This window comes from Delphinus delphis, chromosome 7, assembly GCF_949987515.2.
Source record: "Delphinus delphis chromosome 7, mDelDel1.2, whole genome shotgun sequence".
Taxonomy (NCBI): Eukaryota; Metazoa; Chordata; class Mammalia; order Artiodactyla; family Delphinidae; genus Delphinus; species Delphinus delphis.
In genome coordinates, this window is record NC_082689.1 from 73,051,610 (window position 1) to 73,079,523 (window position 27,914).

The following is a 27,914-nucleotide window of genomic DNA, read 5'->3' on the forward strand; positions in this document are numbered from 1 at the left end:
GTTTTAAAGGGCACATAAAAAAATTTTCTTGGTTCCAAGAAGTTATATTGCTCAAAGTTATACATTTTATGATTTTTAAGTAGCTGAAGTGACTAACTGTACTATAAATATTTCAGGCTAAAATTGTTGCAGCCATGTTATAAGGTATTAAACATTGGGAACATAAGTCTCAGCCTTTGGATTAGAGCAAACCCAAAATAATTGGCTAGGCAGAATCTTGGCCCTGTCCATGGTACCCATGATGCCACGGTGGTTCATTTCTAAGAGGATCTGGGGAGAAATTCCAGACTTCTACTTAGCCGTGTGTCATTAGGTTTGTTCCTAAGTTTTCACAAAAGAATGTCAACACTATACCAAGCTCAGATGCCCATTAAGGCAGAAGCTGTGCATTTAACTATCACTGTAATATAGTTACATTTGAGGGATTTAACTGAAGTCAATCCTGAAATTACATAGAGAAGAAATAAAAGATCAAAGGATTTGGGGCTTTGAAGGAGTTGGAAGCTGCAGCTATTCATGCCTTGATTGTAGCTGAAGTCATATTTCCCAGACAATGTTTTTAAATTGTGGATTTAAAAAGAGGATTTGTGTTGGAAACTTGGGTGGACAGATGAGGAGGAGCGAGTAAAATATGAGGAAAAGCAGTCAGAAATAGGATGTGCATTCATGAAGGAGGTGGTCATCAGTACCAGGCATTGTTAGGTCAAGTCAGAGGAGCTTTAAAAGGAGGCTCTGAGTTTACAATTTGGAGGCATTGGTGAGAGCAGTTTCCACAGAGTGGAAAAGTCAGAGGCCAGACTGCAGGGGGGTTTGGACTAAATCAGACTGAAAGAATTAGAGACAAAGTATGGCTACTCCATTTAAGAAATTTTGCCGGGAAGGGAAAAAGAGGACGGTAGCTGAAAAGAGAGAGTTGAGAGATATGTATTTTCCCCATTTGAAGAAGTTTGTGTGCAGAAGAAAAGGAACCGTGGAGGGGAAAAGGACTGAAGAAATAGGAAAGTAAAAGATTTACTTCTGGAGCAAGGACCTAGAGACGACTAGGTTTATGGTATTTAAGAGCCCAGGTTTAAGGAGGAAAGGATGAATAAAGATGAGTCTTGACAAGATTGGAAGTGAACAAAGCATGGTAGGGAAAGTGAACACTTATGACCTTTTCTTTTCAGTAAAGTAGGAGGTGAGGTTCTCTGCTAAGAGGGAGACTATCAAGCAGCTGAGGTAAATAAAATCATTCTGGAGGAGTGTTAAATGTCTAGGTAAGGTTCAAACCTCACAAATATATAACAAATTCAATAAAGAATGAGGGTTGGAAATTGTCAGAGCAGATGTGGAAAGAAAAGAAGACAATAAAAGAGTATTAATGATAATGCCTTTGAAGAGATATGCCCATCGATCCAAAGCTGGAGAGAGACTTAAGTAAAATCTGATTGTGCCTCATAGCCTGGGAGAAAAGGAAGAGGTAGAATGACAGTAAACTTCATGAGGGAAAGACCTAGCCCAGTGCCTGGCACAAAGTTCATAAATATTGTTGAGAAATGGAGAGCCTGATAAGCTAAAGTAGTAGCAGGTTGAGTAAGGTTAAATGAGTGAACGTAAAAAGGATGGGAGGTTGGAAGGCAGTCCATTCCTAGGGTTATGCAGCATGCAGCCTTCATCGGTATATGTGGTGACCCTAGAGATTGGAGTCAGAACAGAATCCCTCAGTGTAAAATTTTGGCAGGGAAATGGTGTTCCCAGACCAGGTTCGTTTTGCCTGACAGGCAGCAAGGCAAAACGCTGAGAAGCCAGAGGTGTGCAGCAAAGAGAGCGTTTATTAGCTAAGCAGCCAAGTAAGGAGACAGGAGAAAAAGTCTCAGAGCCCCCTCCCCAGAGGCAAGGGGCTCCGGGTATTTGTGGGATAAAGAATAAAGCAGCAGGATGGTCTGAGGTGTATGGAGCATGGGGAAAGTTGGTTGGAAAAAGGTGCAGCAATCATCGTTCTGCTCAGGTGTAACTAAGCTACAGGCCTCTGCATGTTCAAAAATGGAGATGCTTAGCACGATCTGAGGGTGGAGTTTTCAGCTCGCTGACATCAAAAGGTCACCTAGCGGACACTCGTGCATGCTCAGTTGGAGGGTTGGTTGGTGGTCCTATCCAGTCTTAACCAGCTCAGCTGAGCTAGACACAGCTGACTCCTAGTTCCCAGAAAGCAACTCAGGTAAACATCTTATTGTATAGGCTCTGTGCAGCTTGGAGAACATGCAAGTCTTAAAATGACCTTGATTAGTGAAAGCAGGTGAAATGGATTTGAAAATGGTTACCCACAGTTTCAATAGGTGATGCCAAGCTCCAAGTTTGGTCTAAGGAGTGGGCTGTTGAAGCAGGGGAGAAGCAAATGCTGCTGGGGAATCAAGGAACTGTAAGAGTGGAGTTTTGAATAACCCTCAGGAAATGTCGGGCAGTGACCTGGGAAGCCAGTAGTTGATCCCAAGAACCCTATTAGAAAGAGGATAGTCTAACCCAAGTCAATGGATAAAACTTTTCTGGAATTGTTGGAGAGCCAGGAAAATGCTAGCCTTCTTCCCTCACCATTGTAAAAGGGTAACCATGGAAGTAGGATCACCTGGGAAGCACTGGTTTTCAGTTAAGGGAAACATTTGAAAGGAGCAGCCAAGAGTCAGTGAGATGGGGCTGCATGCTCCAGTGGAGGGAGTTTTTATCACTAACTTTGTTTAGAGTTGCTGATGCATGGTGATTAAAAAGAAAAAAGAAGACCGGCTTTTATTATTGCTTTTAATTCCCGATAGACAATGCATCTTTTATTTCTTGTACCCTACTTGAAATGCTATTGGAAAGGAGTATTCTAGGAAATTTTTGAGGCTATGTGAGGGTATAAAAGGATTACTGAAAACTAGATGGAAAGGGTTAGGAGTAGTTCGAAAAGAGGAGGATAAATGTGGCAGAAATGTCTTTCTGCACTAACTTGAGGCAAGGGCTAATACGATATTTGCAACATTCTTTCAGTAACCCTCTCCTCACATCTTGTCCTATATTCTGGATTCCCAGGTTTAAATCCTTGTTTCACAGCTGTTTATATCGCTGCATTTCTAACTCAGGTGAACTCAGATGGCTAGGTTGGAACTGATTACAACCAACAGGAAAATGTACATGACTCTTATTTATGGGTTTTCACTTCCAGCATGAAAAATATTTACCCCCCTGGAGTTGCAAGAACTATTCCCAAGGGAAGTGGCTCATAGCGGAAATGCTTTCAAGTTGTTTCTTCCTTTTTTGATTTTACTGAATAGACCCTTTAAATATCACCAGGAGTCTGAGGTTTTCAACCGTCATCAGGATACACCAGTGTTTTGTCCCCTGGAGGGAAAGAAAGAGGTTCAGTAACAGCCGTTGTTGCAACTACCCATCACTGACACTGACCCAAGCCGGGGCGGACCACTGCCACTGAGGGAACCTGTCATCCATGTGTGTTAGGGTCATGGGGGTGGGATGGGGTTGAAAGATTCTGCTCTTTTTTAAAATTGAAGGACCCTTAATTTACAATGTTGTGTTAGTTTCTGGTGTACACCAAAGTGATTCAGTCATACATATACATAAACATTCTTTTTCATATTCTTTTCCATTACGGTTTATCACAGGATATTGAATATAGTTCCCTGTGCTATACAGTAGGACCTTGTTGTTTATTCATTCTCTATATAATGGTTTGCATCTGCTAATCCCAATCTCCCAATCGAACACTCCCCCATCCTCACCCGTGCTTGGAAACCACAAGCCTGTTCTCTATGTCTGTGAGTCTCTTTCTGTTTCATAGATAAAGAACATGTGGTGTATATATATATATATATATATATATACAGTGGAATATGACATCACTTATATGTGGAATCTAAAATATGACACAAATTAAGGATTCTGCTCTTGAACGTCAGTAACATGAAAGCAGGAACTTCTAGTGTGGGTCAATCCTGAGGCATATAACTATTTAGCACATGCAACCGTAAATAAGAAACCCTGTCTGGGTAGTAATTTGTATCTGGTTTTGTCTTGTTAACAGTAGGCAGGTAGAGTCCCTCTAATCAAAATATTTGTCTTTGCTGTAGTTCTCAAAGTGTGGTCCCCAGACCAGCAGAACCAGCATCACCTGGAAACTTCTTAGAAATGCAGATTTTCAGACCCCGCCTCACTGCTTCTGGATCAGAAACTCTGGAGGCAATCAAGCAATCTGCACTTCAACAAGCCCTCCAGGTGATCCTGACATTAGCGCAAATTAGGGACCCAAGGGGCCAGGTGGTGCTGCACTCAGACCAGACTGCTCATTAGAATCACCTGGGTAACTTTTAACAAAATACCGATGCTGGAGCCCCCGAACCAGACTGTGATGTAATTAGAGTGGTGTGGGGCCCTGGCATCAGAACTTTTTCTAAGTTCAGATAATTCCAATGATAGTCACAGTTGAGAACTGTCGCTTTAGAGCAATATAAGAAGGAGCTCTTTAATTTAGGACTCTGTGATAAATTCAAAAATAATTTATTAAAACAATTTAATGTATTTTACTAGGATGTTAATTTAAGCATGCTTATATAGAATAACCCACAAATAACGTAAGATTTAAGAGGGGGGATCTTGTCTGGTTTTTATTTTTCACTATTGTTATCCTGAGCACCTGGGGCAGTGCTTGGCACATAGTAAGTGCTCAAGTAACTCTGTTGACTAATTGAATTAATCAATTAAAGACTGGAGTTCCAATAGGAACTTGCCTTTACACGGCACAAAGGAACCAGTAAGCGCTCTGAGCCAGAAGAATAGTATCTTTTTCTGGGGCTGGCGGGAGTTCATCTCCTTGTGGTTCTGTGGGTTCTCTGTGAATCCTCTTTGTTCTTGTCCCATGCTGATCTGTACCAGGATGTCACTGCTTTGTATCAGGATTCACATTACATTTGCAGGAACTGGTCTCTGCTTAGGCCCTTAGCCAGAACACCCACTGAGTCGAGTCTCATCACCCGGATGGTTAGAGGCGCGATACCGGCACTGGTTATGTTATCTCCTTTCTTTTCTCTGGGCTGGCTTCTCCACCTCCCCTCCCCCAGACCTCCACCTTTGGACAGGTGCTGCCACCTGGCCTGCCTATGTTTTGATCTGCGCACTCTTCCCTGTTGGAGTTCCCTAGAGCTCACGGAGAGGTTCTCTTTGCTTGGTGGGCAAAACTTTCTGAGTGGGGTTTAAGCCAAAACGGGATTTCCCAGCAGGCAGAAACAGGTTCACCATGCTGCTGCTGCTGCTCAGACCCCTGTGGCAATAGCACCTCCAGTGTGTGCCTGTTAAAGATTTCTTGTTCAATGTTGAGTAAGCCACATCACCTAAAAATGAAGTAGCAGATTTGTTTAGAAACTGCCTCTAATTCAGTAGGGCAGATTACTTCCCTGAAACATTTTTGATGGGAGTTCCATACTGGTTAATCTAATTAAGATGTGTTGTTAATGCTGTTTTATTTACTGCATAAGTTTAAAAAAAAAAAAAAAACAAAAACGGTAGAACCTCCCACTACCAGCAATTATTCTGAAGTCTTTTTTCCCCTCTTGTTTGCTGTAGCTTCCTTTTAGACTGAAGTTACCTGTGTCTCCAGATAGGAGGGAGGTCAAGATTTTGTACTTAATATTTTGCCCAGTTCTTACTGAAGTTTCACTAAAGCAAAGGGAGGCTGTTACTGAAGTTCATGGTGTTTCCAAACCATTTGCATTTGTATACTCATCTCTTAGAGTGCAATACACACATAAATATTATCCAAAATTATACAAAAATTCTCCATTTCTACATGAAAGCTTCTTGTCCCTTCAACTACACTCAGGTCCAGAGGCTTAAACAAAATCCTTTTCAGATTATTGTTAATGCTGTGCCTGATTCTGCAGCAGCTGTTGCTTTTGAACAGTATGATGCTTCTCCTCCCCCAAGAGGAGTGGAAAAGGCCTCCTCTGCCGCACTCTCAACCTTCGTCAACTCAAGGAGCATAAAACAGACTGAGAGAAGAACCTAGGATTCCTGTTTGGGAATTCAGTGCAGAGCTTAAAGACTATTGAGTTTTGCCACTTCCTGACATTGACTTTCATAGCAACAGTTTAATTTGGAGAAAAGCTGCTACCTCAAATGGCTGAAGGTATTTATGTGGAAAATTTTCCAAATGATTGACTTTACTGTGTTGCTATTTTCTTTCCCCATGAATATGTGAGTATTTGGCTTTCTCCCAGGAGTTTTTCTGCATCACTTCTCTTTAGGCAAAGACATTTTTCTATCCAGACTGGGAAAAGAAAGATGTACCAAGAGCTTCCCCCTTTACAGTGAATTATTATTTGAGTTTAAACGATAACATCTCTAAGAATGAAGAATTTGAGTGTGTCTGTTTCCTGAAATCTTCCCTTGGCCAATCTTCATGGTAGTCAGAGTCATCTTGATCATCACTTTGGAGCCAATGCAACTGTGATCAGCTTCCTCCAGCACTGCCCTGCCTCTCTCCTCCCCGTTGGCATCAGTCTTACTGAAGGGGTTGTCTCTGCTCCCTCTTACTTCCTTATCTCCCGCTAATTCTTCAGTCACCTCTCTAATGCCGAGGTCGCCAATGGCTCCCTGTTATTTAATCCAATGATTATCTGATATTATAACTGATTTGTAGCATGTGACATTGCTGTTCCCATCTTCCTTTGCTTCTTTGCCACCATTTCTCCTCATTCTCTTAGTTTCCTCCTCTTCTGCCCCTTTCTTAAAAGTTGCTTCCTTGGGTTGTAGCAGAGTGGGGAAATTAAACTGATAATATCCCCCACCTTTTGAAAAGAAATTAAACTTCTAAATAGATGAATAAATATATATGTCTAGAATTGAAACTCTATGAGAGCCGGGTTGTTTTGTTTTAATCAGCATGGATCACCCACCCTAGAACGGTGCTTGGCACAGAATGGGCACCCAGCCAACGAATGAATGAATGATATAAAATTTATAAATACTGAAAATATATATAGAAAAGAAGGGAAAAAAGTTGTTTCCTTGGGAACCAATGCAAGGCCTGCCTCTCTTCTTACTCTACAGTCTCTTCCTGGCTGGTGCCATCTGTCCCTCGGACTCAATCCCATGCCATTGATAAAGATCGGCATCCACTGCTCCAGCCTAGATCTTACGACAGCAGATCTATGTCTAAACTGAACCTGATTCCTTCTCTTCCTGGTTTCTCTAAGTCCCCAGTTTTAGTGAGGGATGCCATTGTTCATCATGCAAGACAGAAACCTTAACTTCCTCTCCCCTCTTCCCATAAAAAACACTAACGATTCCTACTTATTCTATTTTCTACATAAATTTTAAATACATGTCTTCTCTCTAACTCCCACCAGCACCCCTCCCTCTGCCCTAATTCAGGAAACCATCAACTTGCATCTGGATAATTCTCTCTGGTCTTGCTTCCTTGCAATCCATCTTCCATATTATAGGAGAGAGCTTTCTGATCCCATTGCCCTGATCAAAGCCCTCATGCTTGCAAAGCCCCCGCCGTCTGGCCTCTCTTGCCTCCCCAGCCTCAGCTCTTGGCACTCCTCACCTTACATCTTTCATTTTTGGTCATTCCAAGTATTTATCAGTTCTTCAAAAGTACCGTGCTCTTCCACCTTCTGGGCCTTCATATTGCCATTTCTTTTTTTCTACCTAGAACATTCTTTCTATTCTCTCCCCATCTGGAGAGTTCCTGTTCCCTTTTTAGATCTGAAATTCAGACCACTTCCTGTTGGATGCTCCCCTGAATGCCCCAAGTCTGGCAAAGGTACCTCTCCCATGACCTCTGCCCCATTGTCCCATCAGAGCAAGAGTCCCCCTGTGTCATAATTGCCTGGGTCTTTGTATCGGCATTATATGGTCGCTTCTGTGAGGACAGGAGTGTGTCTCCTGTGTTGAAATCGTATCTCCAGTGCTTAGCACAGTGATGGATGCAGAGAGGTGCTCAAATTTTTGTTGAAGCAATGAGGGAGCCTCACAGTAAAGCATGAGCCAGCTTTCTTTACCACACAGCCTCAGATGCCTCACTCTGCAAGCTCTTCCTCACTAGTCAAGCTCCTCCAAATAAAACAACTATTACTTTCCCACAAAGCAGCCAAAACTTCACTGCAGACAAAGCAACCTATACATCCAGAGGAAGAGAAACTTTTCAAAAGTTCTGAGAATTAACATATGGTAATTGTCAAATCCCAGGGTGTCTTTTAATTGAACCTTCACAGTAGTTCACTTAGCTTGTACTCAGTGCTTAAACTGAGTAGAACCTCATTAGGGAGGTTGTGTCATGCCTTAGTGAACGTGGAAGGAAAGAGAAATAGAGCTTTCCATGACAGGGAGGCGGCAAAGAAGGGGAGCAATCTGGTCTTCAGATTCTTTAATCCATGTAGCTGACTGTACTGACTCCTGAAATGGGAGATGATGGCGGAGGACAGCCACAGCCATCAGGCTGTGAGGCTAGGATCTTCCTTCCAAACCCCATTCTGGGTTTTGTCCTCGAAAAACATCTGCTGCCTGCTTCCCTTCTCTCCTTTCCCAGAGCACCTTCTTCAGTGCCAGCCTCAGGAGCAACCTGATTTTAAAGAGGGTTTCCTCCCCGGGAGCAAATCATTGAGGGAACCATGTAACTACCAGGTTCAGCCCTCCAGTGCTTTTCTTGGCCTCTCTGTCACTGCTCATCCACTTTCTCTGTTCTAGCCACCATGAACCCTTTCCTGCTCAGGGCTGTGACGAGGTGGGGCAAGTGAGGCCCCCGGGGGTGCAAAACTGAAGAAGTCGCCCACTCTTGGATGCCAGCGCTGCATGTGCAGGAGCCTGAATACGAGTGCCTCCCTGGACTCACCCCCATTCCGGCTCCTGCTCTGTCCCACCTCGGCCACCGTGTCTCCTGGCCTCTGCAAATTCTAGTCCTCCAGACCCAGCTCAGTTGCTGCCTCCTCTAAAGAGCTCTTGCTGAAGCTCACCAGTCTCTCTCACAGCCCAGCAAGTAGTCATCGCACCTTCCTCTGAATTCTCAGTGGACCTTATTTATACCTCTCTGAAGACACTGTATACCTTGTTTAGTTCTTGGGCTTGTCTGTGTCTCTGTTAAACTACAAACTGTTTAAGAACAGTCGTTTTCTCAGTGTGCTTTCGATATCTAGCACAGGGTTTGGCACACATAAGTCAGTGAGGTGAGTGGGGTTGTCAGGAGGAGAAGAGAGAAGAGCATAGTGGGTAGTTGCGTGGAGGCGAGAGGGTGAGGAGTAGGCATGGGCCCTGGGGCCAGTCTGCCTGGGTTTGACCTCAGGCTCTGCCATTTACTGGGTGTGAGAGCTTGGACAATTTACGTCACTTGTCTATGCCTCCATTTCTTTATCTTTAAAATGGGATCAATAGTGATACCCTAACGTGGGATCAATAGAGGTACCCCAACATGTGATGTCTAATTGAGCTAAGAGAGGTAAAGCCCTTAGCACAAGACTTGGTGCCTAGTGAACACCTCAGTAAATGTCGGGATTCAGAATAAAAAAGGGTCTAGCGAAGGGATATCCATGGAAAATGCAGGTGTGCGCGCTAAGGGTAAAGCACATTTGTGACTGATGCCATAGAGGAAGTTAAATCTAAACCGTTTATGATAGAAGACAGAGGCAACGGCCACCTCCTCCCTCGAGAACCCAGGTGCCTACTGTTTTTGAAATGACAAATCTTATCTCTACAAAGAAGATGGTTAGGGAGGCTGCCTGAAAAAGCAGCCGAGGAGACCCAAATGAACCTGGGAGTATTAAAACAGATATTTAAATATGCCGTTTTAATATCTGCTGTTAAGGGGGATGGAAACAGAATGCTAAGGGAAAGTCATGTTTTTGCTGCCATCTACAGTCAAAGTGCAGTTTTCAAAGTTTCTTAACACACACACACACACACACACACACACACACACACATAGTTATGAATAACAGTATAGAGTTTGGTTTAAAGTCTAGTAATTGAGATACTTTGGGCATATTATTCTAGTATTTTATTTACCAGTGTTTCTAAAATTATGTATATTTAATCAGTAATATAGCCTTTTTAACATCTCAAATTGTGTTAGAACTTATCAGATGACATTTCATACAAAGATTTTAATGAAGAAAGAGATAGATTTGATTTTACCCCATGTTTTCCTGCCCCATGACCTGCAGTTCTATGATTGTTATTAGAATTATTATAAATTGTATTTTATACAAGCATCCTTTATTGTTTTGATATGAGAAATCAACCAAAAGCAAGTAAAAACAGTATGACAGTGATGTCACTTATGAGTTGCCTTCTGTCCCTATGCACCCATCCACGTAATCTCCATTATCATGATGTTTTCCTAACTTTCCTGTGCATTATTTTTAAAGGGTTAAATATAGACGAGAATTATTGGAAAAGCGTTTGATGGAGAAAAAAGAAGTGACCCTTCAAGAAGCACTTGAAGAAGCAGAGAGAGAGAAGCGAATAGAAGCCCTGAGGAAACAGGTGTTTTTAATTTGGAAAATTTCATGGGTGGTTTAAAAAAATGTTTCTAAGTGCTCTTAATAACATTATTACTAGGGCTTAGTTCATGACATCTGCTATATAAAATGTAACTTTCCCAAATTGGGACACTGGTCTTCATTGCTGGGAGCAATTAGATTTATGTTGAACCATTTCCAGTTTCTTAGTGTATTAAAAGAATTTTATCAGCACCTTTAAAATAGCTCTCCCAAGATTTAAATGCATCCATATTACCTCTAGTTTATAAGCTGAATAGTATCCATGTACAGCAGTGAAACTCTGCATCTAGCCGAAGGATTTTACTCTCCTCGAAAAAATGTGGTGGAGATTGAGCAAGATAATCCTCCCTAGGGTAGGAACCTCTGTTTGGAAACATCCCACAGTCAACAAACAGGTTAAAAACCACTTTATAAAAATACTGTTTTTGTGGAGAAATAAAAGTCTCCCATTGCTTTGGCTCGTAAAAGTAGACAAAAGTTCCGAAGGTAGTAGTCGGCAAGAGCAAGAATTTAAGACCTTGGGAAATGTAATAAAATAGTTCTACTTGGTAATTTTTCATAGTTTTTAACCTGAAAGTGATTAGCTCAACTCACAAGCTCTAAAGTCTTCATTGACACCATTTCCCAGCTGATAGGAAATGACTGTCTGGTTTCTCTTCTCTGTCAGTGAAGGCAGTATAGAATCTTGGGTAAGAACTTGGCCTCTGGTGTCCTTCAAAACTGGTACAACCTGGTTCACTACTTACTGACAGAGAAAACTTAGGTCTTTTAACCTCCCTAAGCTTCATTTCTTCCTCTGAAAAATGGGAATCATAATAATAGTACCTACTTCACAAGTTTGTAGTAATGTGCATTCACATTACTCTTCTAAATGCTTTTACCTTTTAGGTTTTACCTCATTTAATCTCTACCACAACCCTATGATGTAGGAATTATTATTATTCCTACTTCATAGAAAACTGAGGAGGCCCAGAGGTTCCCCAAAGTCACATAGCTAGTAAATGTCAAACTGGATTCATACCAAGGAAGTCTAGTTAAATGAAATATTTAGTAAAGAGGAAGTGTAAATGCATACAACTATTATATCATCTTTTATAAAATAGATTATAGAAATATATTCCTATACTTTGAATTTAAGTCCTGGTCATCTTAGATTCAACAAAATTTAAATTATTTAATCATTAGCAAATAGTGATATACCATGGTCTTCAGGAGACAAAACTTAATGTCACTCTTACTAAACACATTCTTGTTCAAAATATAATTTTGATAACTACAGAGTCCATATGATTAGGATTCTTTCCATCTGTGAGCCCTTTGAAAGAGGAAATATCTGTGCCCATTATCTGTAATCAGTGTTTAGAACTACAGTAAAAGACATTTTGGCTAGGAAACCTATAATAATTAAAGTATGTTCAACCCCCAGTTATGTCATTACAATTTCTAAATGGCATTAAAAATGCCATTTTCTTAATGCTAATTCTTGACTTTAGGAATTAACAGGCAGGTGTTATTAATGGTGCATATAATTTACAAAATTAGTGGCTTCTTTTCATTAGGATACAGGTTTGAACAATTTCAATTATCATAAAGGACAAGGGCATTTGGGTTGAAACGACTCTGCAGTTTTTCACTGGAAGGGGAAACAATGGTTTTTAACAGTCCCTGGAAATCTAGTTGCCTGGTACAATGAAAACTCACCCGTCTTGCTGAATAATGCCAACACACATGACTTTACCCATAAATGACATGCTCTAGATTCAGCTTAATCAGATTAAACTTTCTAGAAAGCTTCATGGGGTTGTTACCATGGCCATAGATTGCTAGTGGTTAAAAATTAATGTTTTCTACTTTTGGTTACTTTCAAGGTGGTTGAATATGTGGGTTTTCTATATAAAATTTCCCTTGACTTTGGATGAAAAAGAAATTTTTATCTAAATTTAATCATAACTGTAATTATGTAATCTTTAATAAAATTTCTTGACTTTAATGGACATTATCATTAATAATGTTGCCCAGAAGCATTTTGCTTATATCTTGTTCCAAGTAGCCATGCTTATTCTTCTTTTAGGTTGCTATTGTCGCTCAATTTGATCCTGTTAGAATGATGTCAGACACAATGGCATCAAAAGCGAGGATGGGTATTGGAATCGAAGAAGAATTTATTCTTCAAAAGCCACTGTTCACATTGAATACATATAATGAACAGCAGGTAATTATGGAAATTAGCACGATTGATGCAAAAGCCATGATGATAAGAATTGTAGAAGTGTGTGTTTTGGGTTACAAATTATTTTCAATATTTACATTTAAATACCATCCATATTAGCATAATTTTTATTTCTAAATGAGAGCACATAATTACTGAACAATTCTTAATATAAAATAGTTGATAGGTGACCATAGAACAAAACACTTTATGTAAAAATGTTGTCATTGAAAATTATTTTAATCTAAAAAATAATTTTATAAAATTTTAAAGTTGTGTTAATACTGTATTTTGTTTAAATATTTATCATATTCAGAATTGTTAATGCATAACATAAACCCTATTAAAGAAACAACTAATGATACTGATAAGACAAAGCAGAGGGAAGCTTTCTGAAATTAAAATGAACAGAAAATAATGTATCAGAGCTAATGATGAAACATTTGCTGTGGGAAAAGGTAGTAAGAGGTTATTTAACTGTTTCTAGGAACTTCTGAATCATTTTAATCTGTTTCTATAGCTGAGAAAGGATTTTTTTAAAGTTTTTTTAGATGGATGGATGGAAGAGGAGCCAGGACATATGAATGAATGGATATCACTGAAGTTAAGGGAGAAAGTAGTTGTTAACTTTACAAATCTAAGAAAAGCTAAATGCTTATTTAATTATTTAAAAAGCAGGAAACTTCATCCATTCACTCACTGACAAATAAATCGAGTGTGCCTCATTTATGTGCTGCATACTTTGCTAGGGAATAAAAAGATGAACAATACACATATTAATTGGGCAAATATTTATGGAACATATACTGTATCTGGCACTGAGCTGGTGCCAGGGCTGCATCCTGACCAAGATAAACTTGTCCTGTGTGGAGGAAGTGAGCAGGGGAGTTGCGTTGGGAAGGAAAGTAGCATGCATGGGAATAACTCCACTAGGGTGAGATTGCCTCTGGCTAAGGGCTGCAGCTCAAGAGGAAGGGAATGAACGGGCAGCCCTGAATGGGAAGTCAGAGAAATGGAAAAGGGGAAACTAAGCTCCATCTTAGTTGAGGAATTTTGGCAGCAGTGACAGAATTCATTCCAGATAATTTAAGTTAAAAACAAACAACAGCAAAACTGGATTGGGGAGAGGGGTGGGTGTAGGGAGAGGGATTAATTAGAAAATGCACAGGTATCTCCAGAATCCAAAGCAGGGAGGGCAGTTGGGCTTACAAAGAATTGAAATCAGAAGCTGAAAAGCTTTCAGGTACCTGGGCTGAGGAAATAAGTGCTTCACCAAGCAGAAGAGGGTGACCCTTACCGGTATGTGTTCAGTGTAAGGTACATGGTAAGGGTGGGTGCTGGGGGATGAGACTGGAGACATAAATTCCGGTCAGACTGTGAAAAGTATAGTAGATCTTACTTGCTAAGACTTTTGACCTTTATCCTGTGAGCAGAGGTGAGACTTTGAAGCAGGTGAATTATATAATCAGCTTTATGTTATAGCAATGTGTCCTGAATGGAAAATCGGTGGAGGTGGAGTCAGGTCCTTTGAAGATGGTGGAGCTCTCATAGAAGTGGCATGGAGTGGGGGGAGGGTGGCCTGGCAGGGGCATGGATGGCTCTGGCTGAGAAGAGGAGGGGGATAATGAGTGAGGGTGATTCTAAACTAGGCAGTGAGTGATATTGAGAAGAGCCTGCATTTTGGATTGAAATCCACATCCACAATTTACTGGCTGTGTGAACTTGTGTAAGCTATTAACATCTTTATGTCTTGTTTACTTCATCTGTAAAACAATTTGTAAGGTTCTTGTGAGGATTAGTATAATAAATGTCAATTGCCTAGAATATTGTCTGGCACTTAGTAATAATTCAGTAAATTATAATCATTAGGTGGTGCTGCCATTAACCATATAAGAATTCAGAAGGAAAAGCAGACTTAGGGAGAGAGCATTTATTTTGTTCATATCAGGTTTAGGTTGAAGATGTCTAATACGCACTTACAGGAAACTGATGGGCTTCATCTGGGTAGGAGAATTGGGGAAATGGAAGTCAGTATGTGAGGGAGATCTTCATTTCACTTGATACGTATTGAAAAAAACAGAATTATGAAAACATTTTAAAACTCACAGTTCTGAAGCTGGGGGGAAAAAAGGTGAATCCTGGAGATAATGAGGACGTCAACAGCACACAGGTGGAGCATGAATGCTTCAAAGTGGATGAGAGTGACCAGGGAGACTCTTTTGGAGCAAAAGAGGAGAAACCTAGGTCTAAGGCTCAAATACGTTGCTTTTCAGACACAAATCTCAGTGTTATTCCTGACATATGCATCGTTGCCCCTAGTCCCTGTATTGATCAGTTGCCAAGTTCTATTGATTCTTCCCTTCATAGTGTTTTGGACAGTTCTCTCTTCCTTGCTACCAGCCAATTTTAGGCATTTATTATTTCATGTCTAGATAATTGTAGTCGATTCTTAAGCACTCTCCCTGCTTCCGTCTCTTCTTTCTCTGCCACCTTAATTTATCCTGAACTTGTAATCAGATGCATCTTATTATGCAACAGCAATGATTATATTAGTTCCATGCTGAAAACAGAAACACAACCTCAGTAGCTCCCCAGACTCCTTGGCATAGCCTTCAAGCCTTTAAAATTCAAGTCCCAGTCTTAGAAGTGTCCTTTTTCAGTGTTCTCCAATGGTACCAAGTACTCTACCCAGATTACCCCGATCCCAACTTAACCTATTTCGTCTCTGAGTTTGCATGTGCCTTTCTTTCTTGATCTCTCTTCCTCCCCCAGCCCCATCCCCAGCTTTATAGAAGAGTAAGTTGAACTTTAAAGTTAGCTCAAGTGGTCCTCCTTACCTGAGACTATCCTAGTCTCATTGGCACCAGGAGATGTCTCTCCGTATTCTACTACTCTTGGAGCATCTGTCACATGTTGCCACGGACTGTAGTTACCTGTGTACATTTTTTTACCTCTGTTAGTGTAAGAGCTCCTTAAAGGAGGGGTTGCTTTCAATGGCTTATTATCCCATCCTCTAGGGAGACTTCAAGTTCATGTAAAATGTTTCATTAGCTGAAAGCCATACGTGGCCACCTTCTTATCATTGCAAACAGTGTCTGTTGACATTAATATTCATAGAAGGAGGAATAATGTCCAATCAGCTATAAATGAAAAGGGAAATTGAACTACTCATATATCTATACCCCTTAGAGTCAGATTGATGGAAGCATTTTCTAGTTCCGCTTGAAATAGAAATCTGGCCTTGGAAGAAAAGTTCTATTGATTTTGTTTTTCAAGTAGTGGCCATGTGTTTGAACTTAATTTACATATTTCCAAATGATGGAGAAATTAAAATGTCTGTTTAAAGACAGATTTACAAGGTTGTGGTTTAGGTTTATTTTAATCAATGGTTGTTTATATTTTATAATTACAACTAACAATAAATAACAAATCAATGATCGTACTGAAAGCATCTTTTATCCCATCTTTTAATAATTTTAATGTTTTATTTTGACTAATCTAGTATACAGTATTCTGTACATCTTATGTTGGAAACCACTGATATACTGGAAAGTGATAATGTCAAAAAGGTTTGTATATTTTCAGTAATTTCAGAATATAGTCACTGTATACACAGAATTTACTGTCATCTAGTCATCTATCCAGTAAAAACAAATTACACAGCTTGGGGAAATACAGAACTAAATGATAAAATTTACTTCAATGAAATGCTATTTATTTAAATCATTTTATTTCTACAGATAATTTCTGACCCTAGACTTCGTTTTGAGTTAGCACTTCGAGAAGCTGGACTTCATAAAACATTTTATGCCAAGGAGATATTACCAAAAATCGGTCCTCAAAAACCTCCAAGAAAGGATACAGAGTCTACTGTATTCAAAATCTAGAGTTCATCCTCAAATCGCGTTATACATAAATAAGATTTTTCTTTGAATACATTTATATGGATAACAATACTACTTTCTAAAATTTTTTCAAATATCAGACATAGAAATCATAGCATCTGTTAAAAACAACTTTTTCTTTTATGATTCTTAGACTTTTATGCACTATTTCCAATATCTTTGTTATGTTTAATAGTACTAAATTCTCCAAAGACTATGGAACTTAATTATGACACATATGGGACATATATTGTCATTTAGTAAATTGAATTTTGGAGGTTGCATTATGCCATAAAAAGAGCTCAAAATAACCATTTGCAAAAATTACAGTTTATGTTGCTACTACCTACTAATGTTCATTTCTGCTTGTTATTTCAGAATTTGAGTTTTTTAATTATGGAAATTTCATTATCATTAATACTTCTATTATTTCTCGATTATTATAAGAGGAGACTCAACCTTTCTCTAAATTTAGAAGCCAATTTGGTATACCATGTTTACTGCAAACCAATCATCCAAACAACTTGATTTTGCAAATTAGCCTGTAAGAATAAATTAGAAATAGCATTTCAAGCATAAGGATATCTGTTTTGGCTTGGAAAAATGTATTTGTATGGTTGTTTGGAAGGAATGTTTTAAAATTCAGAATGCTATCAAATTTTCCATGTTATCTATTAAATATCTAGATGATTTTATAGAAAGGAAGTGTTTCAAATAAAACTCAAGCATAATTTTTTACTATTTCTAAACAATCACACAAATACAAGTAGCTGGTGATACACAGCAGGAGGTAGTGTCACTATTTTGAGAACCATGGAGTTGATACTTGTGGTTATGATGAAAATATTAGTTGAGGTTTGGGCAGCAGCCTAGATGCTGGCTATGCCCAGACTCAGACCTTATTAATTTTCTTTGTTTTTAAAAATAGTATTAATAATAGTTATTCATTGAGCACAAACTGTGCTCAGTACCCTATATGTACTTTACATATAATGTCTTACTTGACCATCATAACAACCTTATGAGATTGTCATCCGCATTTTACAGATAAGGAAATAGATTCAGGAAGGTAAAATAATATGCCCTAGATCAGTTGTTTGTCAAACTGTGGGTCATTAAGTCAATCTAGTGAGTCCTGACCAGTATTTTTTAAATGACACAAAATAAAATAAATCTGAAATCCATGTGTGATTTGGGTTTCATCCCCTCTCAGTTCCACAAGAATTTCTCTTGTTTGGTTACCCTCTTTCTCTCCTATGTCTTCAAGTTCTCCTTCAGCATACGTATACGCTCAAATAAATTCCACTTAAAAAATCGATTTCCATTAACCCCACATTTTCCCCTAGACACCAGGCTATTTCTCTGCTCCTCTTAAGTGAACGTCTTGAAAATGTTGCCTCTAGATATTTGGTTTCTTCTCACTTTCTAGTTACTGTCACTCGTTCTGAGCTAGCTTTACCCTCACCCTCCACTGACACTGCTCTTAGCAAGGGCACCAGTGAACTCCATACTGACAAATTTGATGACCATTTTCAGTCTTCATCTTACTGACTTCATGGCAGCCTTTAACTCTGTTGACAACCACCCCATCTTGGAACATGTTCTTCTCTTGGCTTCTATGACACCAGTCTGCTTTACCTCCTGTTTCTTTAGTCACTCCTCAATCTTCTTGGCTGACGCCTCCATCTCCATTGATCTCTAAGTGATGGAGAGTTCTGGGATTAGACCTTCTAGCTGTCTTTCTTTACTGTTGAATCGCCCAAGGGTAGATCCTTAAACACTATATTTTAGTTATAAAATTATGTCTGAGTGTCTTTAATCTATAGGCCTCCCCCTCCATCCTTGTTTTTTTCCCTTGAAATGTATTTGTTTGAAAAAACAAATATATTTACATGCAGAATTTCTTATGTTGGAGTTTTTTGATGGTGTCCTCCTGGTGTAGTTTAATATGTTCCTCTGTCCTGTGTTCTTTGTGTGTGCTATAAATTGGTAGTTGAACTTAGAAGCTATGTTAGATTTAGGTTCTTTTTTTTTTTTTTCAAGACAACTTAATTTTACTGTTGTGTTCTGTCATCTGAGCATTTTTTTTAATGTTAGCTATTACTAATTCTTAATGCCTAGAGCCATTAATTAATTATAGATTACATGCTAGAAATTCTGTAATTCAGTCATTCCTTCTTTGTTAGTGGAAACCTTATATGAAGAAAAATTTCCCTCTTCTCTATTTGGTAGAGAAGATAAGAAATGTAAGCTAAGTGTTTGAGCCTTTTTTTTCCCATTAACTTATGAGGTTTGAAAATAATGAATTGGCTTTCTAATATCATCCAAAGGTGATCAGTTTTGTTGTATCTTTATGAAGTCATAGGTTTAAAGGAATTTGATGTTTCAATCTGTTGAAGTATTATCCTTATTGCTGCTCAAATTATCTCCTCCTTGCCCAAAGGAAGTCTTTTCAGTTAGGCTCATGGGTTCTTTAAAGACAACTTAATAGACTTGATAACTTCCTTGCTATTCCAGTTATCTATTGCTTTTTAACAAAACTTAGTGGTTCAAAACTACTTTTTTTTTTTTTTTTTTAACTATCTTTCATGGTTTTGTGGGTTGACTGGGCTTTGCTGTATGGTTCTTGCTTGGAATTTGTATTAACCTTATATCACTGTTGTAACAAATTACCACAAACTTAGTGGTTTGAACAATACAAATTTATTATTGTTCTGAAGGTTGGAAGTCTGATTTGGGTCTCACTGGGCTAAAATCAAGACGTCAACAGGGCTGCATTCCCATCTGGAGACTCTAGTGGAAAATCTGTTTCTTTGCCTTTTCCAGCTCCTAGAGGCTGCTCACATTCCTTAGCGAAAATGTTAGAAATAGAATATATTACTCATTTACATTATCTCACATTTTACACACAACAAACAGTCTTAGAATAAAATACCAGTATGATAAAAACAAGAACAATAAAAAATTCTATGCACTTTATATTCTTTTTCCTTCTGTTATAGTTTTACTTTATATTGTCAAAGATTATGTAAATATTATATTCTCTCTTAGCTCTAATTTAATCTTAGTTCTATAAGTAAATATGTATTTACTGATTGCCACCAATCTTTATATCAGTGTCTTTCTTCTCATTTTGGTTGTCTGTTTTCTAGAAAAATCTTCAGAAATTACTCATGGAAACAATATTTTCTGAATTCTTGAATGTTGATAACAGTTTGTCAGAGTTCTTTATAGTTGAAAGTCCGTTTTGCCTGAGTATCAGATACTTTATTTACATTTACTTTCCTTAGCATAAAATGTCAAAGGCTGGTTATAATCCGATTTTAATTTCCCTGATGATCACTTGATCTTTTGCCTGATTGTACCAACGATATTTTTTTTTCTAATCATAGTAGTTTTTTTAAAATTATATATCTGTTTATTTTATTTTTTTTTATTTAACATCTTTATTGGGGTATAATTGCTTTACAATGGTGTGTTAGTTTCTGCTTTATAACAAAGTGAATCACACATAGTAGTTTTATGGACTTGATCTTTTTTTTTTTTTTTTTTTTTGCTGTACGCGGGCCTCTCACTGTTGTGGCCTCTACAGTTATGGAGCACAGGCTCCGGACGTGCAGGCTCAGCGGCCATGGCTCATGGGCCCAGCCGCTCTGCGGCATGTGGGATCTTCCTGGACCGGGGCACGAACCTGTGTCCCCTGCATCAGCAGGCGAACTCTCAACCACTGCGCCACCAGGGAAGCCCTATGGACTTGATCTTGATATTGGCCATTCTGGGTCAGTATACCTTTCACAATATAAATTTAATTTTATTTCAGGATATTTTTTAAATTATAATTGTTAGTATTATGCTCCCTTTTAATTTTTTCCCTAAGGACCTCTTTTATAGTATTATGCTACGTTGGATCTTCTTTGCTCGTAGTCTTTATTTGTCACTTTCTCTTGAATCCCTTTGATCTCTTTATTTTTCCCAGGTTTTGAAAATCTTTTTGTATAGAATTTCATTCCTTTTTAAGGCTGAATAATATTCCACTGTATTTACATACCACTTTTTAAATTTTTTAATTTTATTTTATTTTTTAAATCATTTATTTATTTATTTTATTTTTGGCTGCATTGGGCCTTCATTGCTGTGCCCGGGCTTTCTCTAGTTGTGGCGAGCAGGGGCTACTCTTTGTTCCGGTGCATTTGCTTCTCATTGCGGTGGTTTCTCTTGTTGCAGAGCATGGGCTCTAGGCATGTGGGCTTCAGTAGTTGTGGCTTGTGGGCTCAGTAGTTGTGGCTTGCGGGCTCTAGAGCACAGGCTCAGTAGTTGTGGTGCATGGGCCTAGCTGCTCTGCGGCATGTGGGATCCTCCTGGACCAGGGCTCGAACCTGTGTCCCCTGCAGTGTCAGGTGGACTCTTAACCACTGCGCCACCAGGGAAGCCCCTATATACCACTTTTTTTAAACCACGTTTTGTTCACGTCTCAGTGAACATTTGGTGTGTTTCCACCTTTTGACTATCATGAATAAGGCTTGGGGTACAATAGTTGCATAGCTTTTATTTATTTATTTTAACTACAGGCATACCTCATTTTATTGTGCTTTGCTTTATAGTGCTTCACAGATATTGTGGTTTTTACAAGCTGCAGGTTTGTGGCAACCCTGCATCGGGTGCGATTTTTACAACATTTGCTTACTTCGTGTTTCTGTTTCACATCTTGGTAATCCTCATAATATTTCAAAATTTTTTATTATTATATTATGGTGATCTGTGTTCAGTGATCTTTGATATTACTATTGTAATTGTGTTGGCACCATGCTCATATAATACGGCAAACTTAATTGATAAACATTGTGTGTGTTCTGACTGCCCCATCGACTTGCTGTTTCCCCATCTGTCTTCCTCTCCTTGGGCATCCCTATTCCAGGTGACACAACAATATTGAAATTAGGCCAGTTAATAACCCTTAGCCTCTAAATGTTCAAGTGAAAGAAGAGTCGCATATCTCTCACTTTAAATTAAAAACTGGAAGTGATTAAGCTTAGTGAGGAAGGCATGTCGAAAAGCCAAGATAGGCTGAAACCTAGGCCCCTTGTGCCAAACAGTTAGCCAAGTTGTGCTACATGATTCTGCATATTCAAAATGGAGACACAGCATGATCTGAGGGTGGCATTTTCCAGCCCTCTGACATCTGAGCAGGCCCAGTTTTAGGGTCATAGTTCCATCCAGTCCCCAGCCAGCTCACACTGGGCAGGAGCTGACTTCAAGTTCCTATAAAACAGCTGGGCTGTATGAAGCTAAGAAGGTATGCAGCTTAAGCAAGGAAAAGAGAAAGAAAGAAAAAAAATACTAAAGTGAACTCAATCAATGAAGACAGTTTAAAAGCAAAGGGGTTTTAACAAGGTGATCCCTTGTCTGTTCTTCTGTAAGACAAGTTCAAGAATTTCTGTAGTTATCAGCTTCTGTTAATTCTGTGGGGCACAGTTTCAGTGGCTACACTAAATAAGAGATTTTCAGTGTAGGTGAAATAGCCTTCTATTAGAAGAATATGCCTTCTAAGACTTTCATAGCTAGAGAGGACAAGTCAATACCTGGCTGACTCTCGTTAGGGGCTAATGCTGCTGGTGACTTTAAGTTGAAGCCAGTGCTTATTTACCATTTTGAAAATTCTAGGACCCTTGGGTTATGCTCAGTCTACTCTGTCTGTACTCTATAAATGGAACAACAAAGCCTGCACAAACAGCACACCTGTTTACAACATGGTTTACTGAATATTGAAGCCCACTGGTGAGACTTACTGCTTAGAAAAAAAATGATTGCTTTCAAAATATTTCTGCTCATTGACAATGTCCCTGGGCACTTAAGAGTTCTGATGCAGATGTACGATGAGATTCATGTTGTTTTCACGCCTGCTAACACAACATCCATTTTGCAACTCATGAATTTTGTAAGGGTATAGCTGCCATAGATGGTGATTCCTCTGATGGATCTGGACAAAGTAAATTGAAAATCTTCTGGAAAGGATTCACCATTCTAGATGCCGTGAAGAACATTTGTGATTCATGGGAAGGAGTAGGGTTAGGAGTTTGGAAGAAGTTGATTCCAGCCTACATCGATGACTTTGAGGGGTTTAAGACTTCAGTGGAGTAAGTAACTGCAGATGTGGTGGAAATTGCAAGAAGACTAGAATTAGAAGTCGTACCTGGAGATGTATCTGAATCGCTGATAAAACTAACAGATGGAGAGTTGCTTGTTATGGATGAGCAAAGAAAGGGATTTCTTGAGATCGAATCTACTACTGGTAAAGATGCTATGAAGATTGTTGAAATGACGACAAAGGATTTAGAATAGTACATAAACTTAGTTAATGAAGCAGCAGCCGGGTTTGAGCAGATTGACTCCCACTTTGAAAGAAGTTGTACTGTGAGTAAAATGCTATCAAACATCATTGCAGGCTACAGAGGAATCTTTTGTGAAAGGAAGAGTTCAGTGATACAGAAAACGTCATTGTTGTCCTATTTTAAGAAATTGCCACAGTCACCCCAACCTTCAGCCACCACCACCCTGTTCAGTCATCAGCCATCATCATCGAGGCAAGACCCTCCACCAGCAAAAAGATTATGACTCACTGAAGGCTCAGATGATGGTTAGCATGTTTTAGCAATGAAGTATTTTATAATTAAGGTACAAACATGTTTTGAACATAATGCTCTTGCATGCATAATAGACTGACTACTACAGTATAGTATAAACATAACTTTTATATACACTGGGAAACCAAAAATTTCGTGTTACTTGCTTTATTGCAATAGGTGCTTTATTGCAGTGTTCTGGAACCAAGCCTGCAATATCTCTGAGGTATGCCTGCATGTCGTATTTTTTCCAGCTAGCTCTGCCAGTGTGTCATCATCATCATCATCATCTCCTTCTCCTCCTCTTCTCCCTCCTCCTTCTTCTTTTTAAAGTTGAGGTATAATTGACATATAACATTAAATTAATTTCAGGTGTACAACGTGTTTTAATATTTGTATATATTATGAAGTGATCACCACAATAAGTCTAGTCAACATCTATTACCATACTTTTAGTATCTCGCTCTCAGAATAGGTGATGCAAGCAAAGGTGCATGGGACTAGCAGAGCTGCAGTGGGTCTTCAGGGAAGCAGTCTCCTAGTGAGGGTTGAGCATCTTCTCTGGCCCTCCCAGAAATTCTAGGAACTACCTAACACCCTTTAATAAATTGCTTTCCTATTTCAACTAGCTTAAATGGGTTTTGCTGTTTGCTACTATGGATGCACTGATACACTGTTCTTTTTTCAGTTCCTCTAATGTACCAACCACAAAATTTCCTCTTTTTTCAGTCTCATGCCCTCTGTAGATAATCCCTCCATCTCAGTAGTCTGTCCTCCCAATTATCATTTTCTCTTTCTCCAAAAAGTAGGATAAAAAGAACATTTACATGGTGTTTTTGGTTTTTTTTTGAATGTCACATTAGTTGCTGACTGCTGTTTTCCAAAGCATTGTTTTCTACTCTATGAAAAGGCGTACTGAAAATTACTTTCTTCTTAAAAAGTTTAGCCCATTTTCTCATACCCAAAGTCCTATGTAGTATTTTTATTTTTAAAAATCATGAAGAGGGTGAGGCTTCCTACATCTGGCATATATTTAGTTATTCTTTATGGGGACTGCATTTTCTTGGGTTTTATTTTGCCTCCATTAACACAGCTTCATCATCTCCTTAGCTATGCTAGATTTTAAGTGTAGGACACAGAGGTAAAATATTGTCATTCTGAAGGTAAAAGACATTTTTAAGGAAACCTGGGAAAATTGGAGACCTTTTAAGACCAAGACTTTACCTAGAGAGGTTATGAGGAAAATCTAAGATACAGACTTTTAAAGATCTCAGTCAAATCCCAGAAATGATGAAGTTTGATCTAAGGAGAAAAAAAAGGTCTGAGAATTCTACTGTTTCTGACATCTGATCAAGTTGTTTTGGAAAAATGGTTGTATGATGGCTGATACATTTGATGATGAACACTTGATAGATTACTGATGAGTGCTGGAGAGGTCCTGAGTGGGAAACTTTTCAGGAACTTAAACATTGAACATTTTGAAACACTGAGTATTTCACTTTGAGACTCAGTGTGGGACTGGATTATAATAATAGAATTCACAAACTCCATGACCCCTTATGGAATCAAGTCTCAATCATTAGGGAGGAGTGTGGCATCAAATCTGTCCTGTTCATATTTTAAAAATCTCTAGGAAGATGTTTTCCAACCCCTGCAGTAATTCTTTTTTTATTCTAACAAGTGACTGTGTTCTTGTTCTTTGCTACCTTCCATAGTATTTGAGTCTGTTTTTTTACTGCTTAACCTGACTCAGGTTTGTTTATTTAAATTACTTAAATTCATGTTTCTAATGTCAATGTAGGCCTTACTAATATTACCAAATACCTTTTTTAAAATTTTTTGTCCCTTAGAGAATTTGTTATTTTATATGTGGGAATGTAATTTTGGGGAAAGAGTAGTTACATTATTTTCCTTCTACTTTGCACGTTTTCCTGGACATGTCAATATTACTTAGCACCACATATGCTTAATACTCCTAATATTTATAAACAATTCCAAAAACAATTTGCTTGCATTTCCTTACATTTTATAAATATTGTATTAATCTGAAATAATTACCTTCACATATATTTAAAACAAATGCTGCAAAAAAAAAATTGTCCTGTTACTATTGACATATTATAAGCTTAGTTTGGGAAGATTATTAAAGGTAATATTTATTTTTAAACTTACTAAAATGAAATAAAACTTTACTTGGAAGTAAAAATAATTCACTTGCTAAAGAAAATCCAGCACAATGCAACTTGAAGTCCATGTGGATTGCGACTCTATTATCTGGAAAGAAAAGATCCAGATAATGTGAAGAAAATATTTTCTCATCCATGTTTCATATCAATATAACATTGTTACTTAAAACTGACTTAAAAGACCAGCAGAAGCCTCAGAGCTTCTTTATTTTTATGTTTCTAGACAATCTGCTTTTTTATCCTACTTCCTCTGTCCAAATCTGTGGCTTAATTCAATTCAACAAATATTTACTGAAATTATGGCTTAAGAGAAAACAGAGTCTCTGCAACCATTAAAAAGAATGAGGATTGTGGTGATGGTTACACAATTCTATGAATATTCTAAAAACCATTGAATTATACACCTTAACTGGGTGAATTATATGGTGTGTGGATTATATCTCAGTAAAGCTGTTACAAAAAAAAAAAAGCAAGGAGAGTTACATGGACTAATATGAAAAGAGAACCAAGATATATAGGTGAGGCGTGGGGAGCAACAACAGAAAAATACATATAGAATGATCTCATTTATGTAAAAAGAATAATGCACATTTCTGGAAGGATATATAAGAAACTATCAGCAACTGTTGCTTTTGAGTAATTGGAATAGGAAATTTTGATGGAGTGGTGGCCAGGGAAGTTTTACTTTTTTCTTCATACGCTTTTTACACTGTTTTAATGTTTACCATGAGCCTGTATTACTTTTATAATAATGGTTTTCAAAGCTGGATTATTTTATAGGGTGCTATGTATCAGATGCTGGGGAATGTAGGAGTTCTAGAACCTGCATAAACCATTCACTGTGATGGGCAACATCTAGCAGGGCTTCAAGGTGAATAGGGGTCAGTCAATAAGTGCTTGTTGACTCAGTGAATGGATGGATTGAACTATATGATTTTGCCTTTATATGGGATATTCAACCAAGGAATAGTTATCTGTAGCTTCTCTGGATAGGATAAATATACATGGTAGAAAGACAAAGTTCAAAACCCCTTGTCTTCCTAAAGCATGCTCAGAATTTGACTGGGGAGATAAAACATCTCACATATTTAGGAAAAAATACAAGTAAAAGGCAGTAGATATGAGAGAACTACAGAGCAAGACACGTCGTATCCCGCTTGCTTCCCTAATGTCTGTGGTCCAACTCCTCAGCTTCTTGGGACATTGGAACAACTTATGTCTTCTCCATTCCTTCTCTGCTCTCCTTTTCCACCTTATGCACAGAGATAAGAAAGAGCTAAGAAGTGAAAGGAACAGAAAAGGTAGACAGGGTTGGATGGGTCCAAAGGACTGTGTCAAGGAGGAGAAAGAGTTTTACAGTAGACTTATGGCCTAGCATATAAGTTAAAACATGAAGTTGGGACGCCATTGCAAAGGACTTCTGTGGAGACCATGACCAAGACCACCCTCAGAAAACCTCTGAGGGGAAATGGAAAATCTCCTAGTCCTCTACACACATGGAGATAAAGGAAACTGTATAACCTGTGGTGCAGGCACAGAACAAACGATTGTAGAATATTATGCAACCAGAATATTGAGACCCAGAACTCAAACATTAGGCATGGATAATTACTCAAAGAGTCATGGTTTGTTGAGTGGCTTTACAAGGTAGCAGAGGTTTATATTGGGACCCTTCCAGTAGGGAAGAAAATAAATTTCTGTGAGTCCTTTTGTTCAGACCTGGCAGAATTTTCACTCCTGCAGGCTGCTGACCATCATCCCCTCCTTGGTCTGTCCCCATGACAAAGGAAATGATACACCATTCGGATACTTCCTTTGTGCTGTTTGTGTACCCACTGAGGCTTGATAAAGCTAGAAATTGGTACCATTGGTATCTGCGAGTTTCACTTCTGTCATCCTCCAACCTAAGCCCCTCCTCTGACACAGGCCTATGGACCCTTGAATAACAGCCTAAGGTGTTTGAACTTTATCATGTTGACAGTATAAATAGTTCATGCTTTATTGGTTACAGAAACAAAGACAGTGCTTTTGGAAGGTTAATATGAGAGCAGGGTACACGTTGGATGGAAGCAGAAAGAAGACTAAGATTGAGGGAACTCTTTATGGTTAGTTAGAATAAATCAGGTGTGAGATGATGTGAAAGTGGGCATCAGTGGAGTCTGTGATTCTTATCACTTCAGGAGAAAAACTCAGCTCTGAATTCATTAATTCCTTTCCCTCTTGCAAAGTTCCTTTAGATGGGTAGGGGAACAGAGGAAGCCTTGAGCAAGTAGATATGCAAATTAAAATATGCATAAGACTCCCGAGCACCAAGGTGTGATAACTGGGCTGGCTCTAGATTTTCTTTTCCTCTTGTCCAAACCAGGTATTTCTGAATCTCAAACAGTACACTTACTGCTCTTCCAGAATCTGTGATCAATCCTGATCCCAAGCACAGGTGTTAAGGAAGCCCCCCCTCACTCCACATCAAGCCCTTGAGGCTGCTTCTG

At 38.7% G+C, this 27,914-nt stretch overlaps 1 protein-coding gene across 1 annotated transcript in view; it reads left to right on the forward strand.

Moving 5' to 3' along the window:
• The window catches only part of CCDC148 (coiled-coil domain containing 148), a 155,455-nt gene extending 138,833 nt beyond the window's left edge, over window positions 1-16,622 (forward strand). Inside the window, 3 exon segments of the mRNA XM_060016764.1 lie at window positions 10,392-10,509; window positions 12,598-12,738; window positions 16,476-16,622. Coding sequence (XP_059872747.1) covers window positions 10,392-10,509; window positions 12,598-12,738; window positions 16,476-16,622 — 406 coding nt within the window.
• The last annotated feature ends 11,292 nt before the right edge of the window (window positions 16,623-27,914 follow it).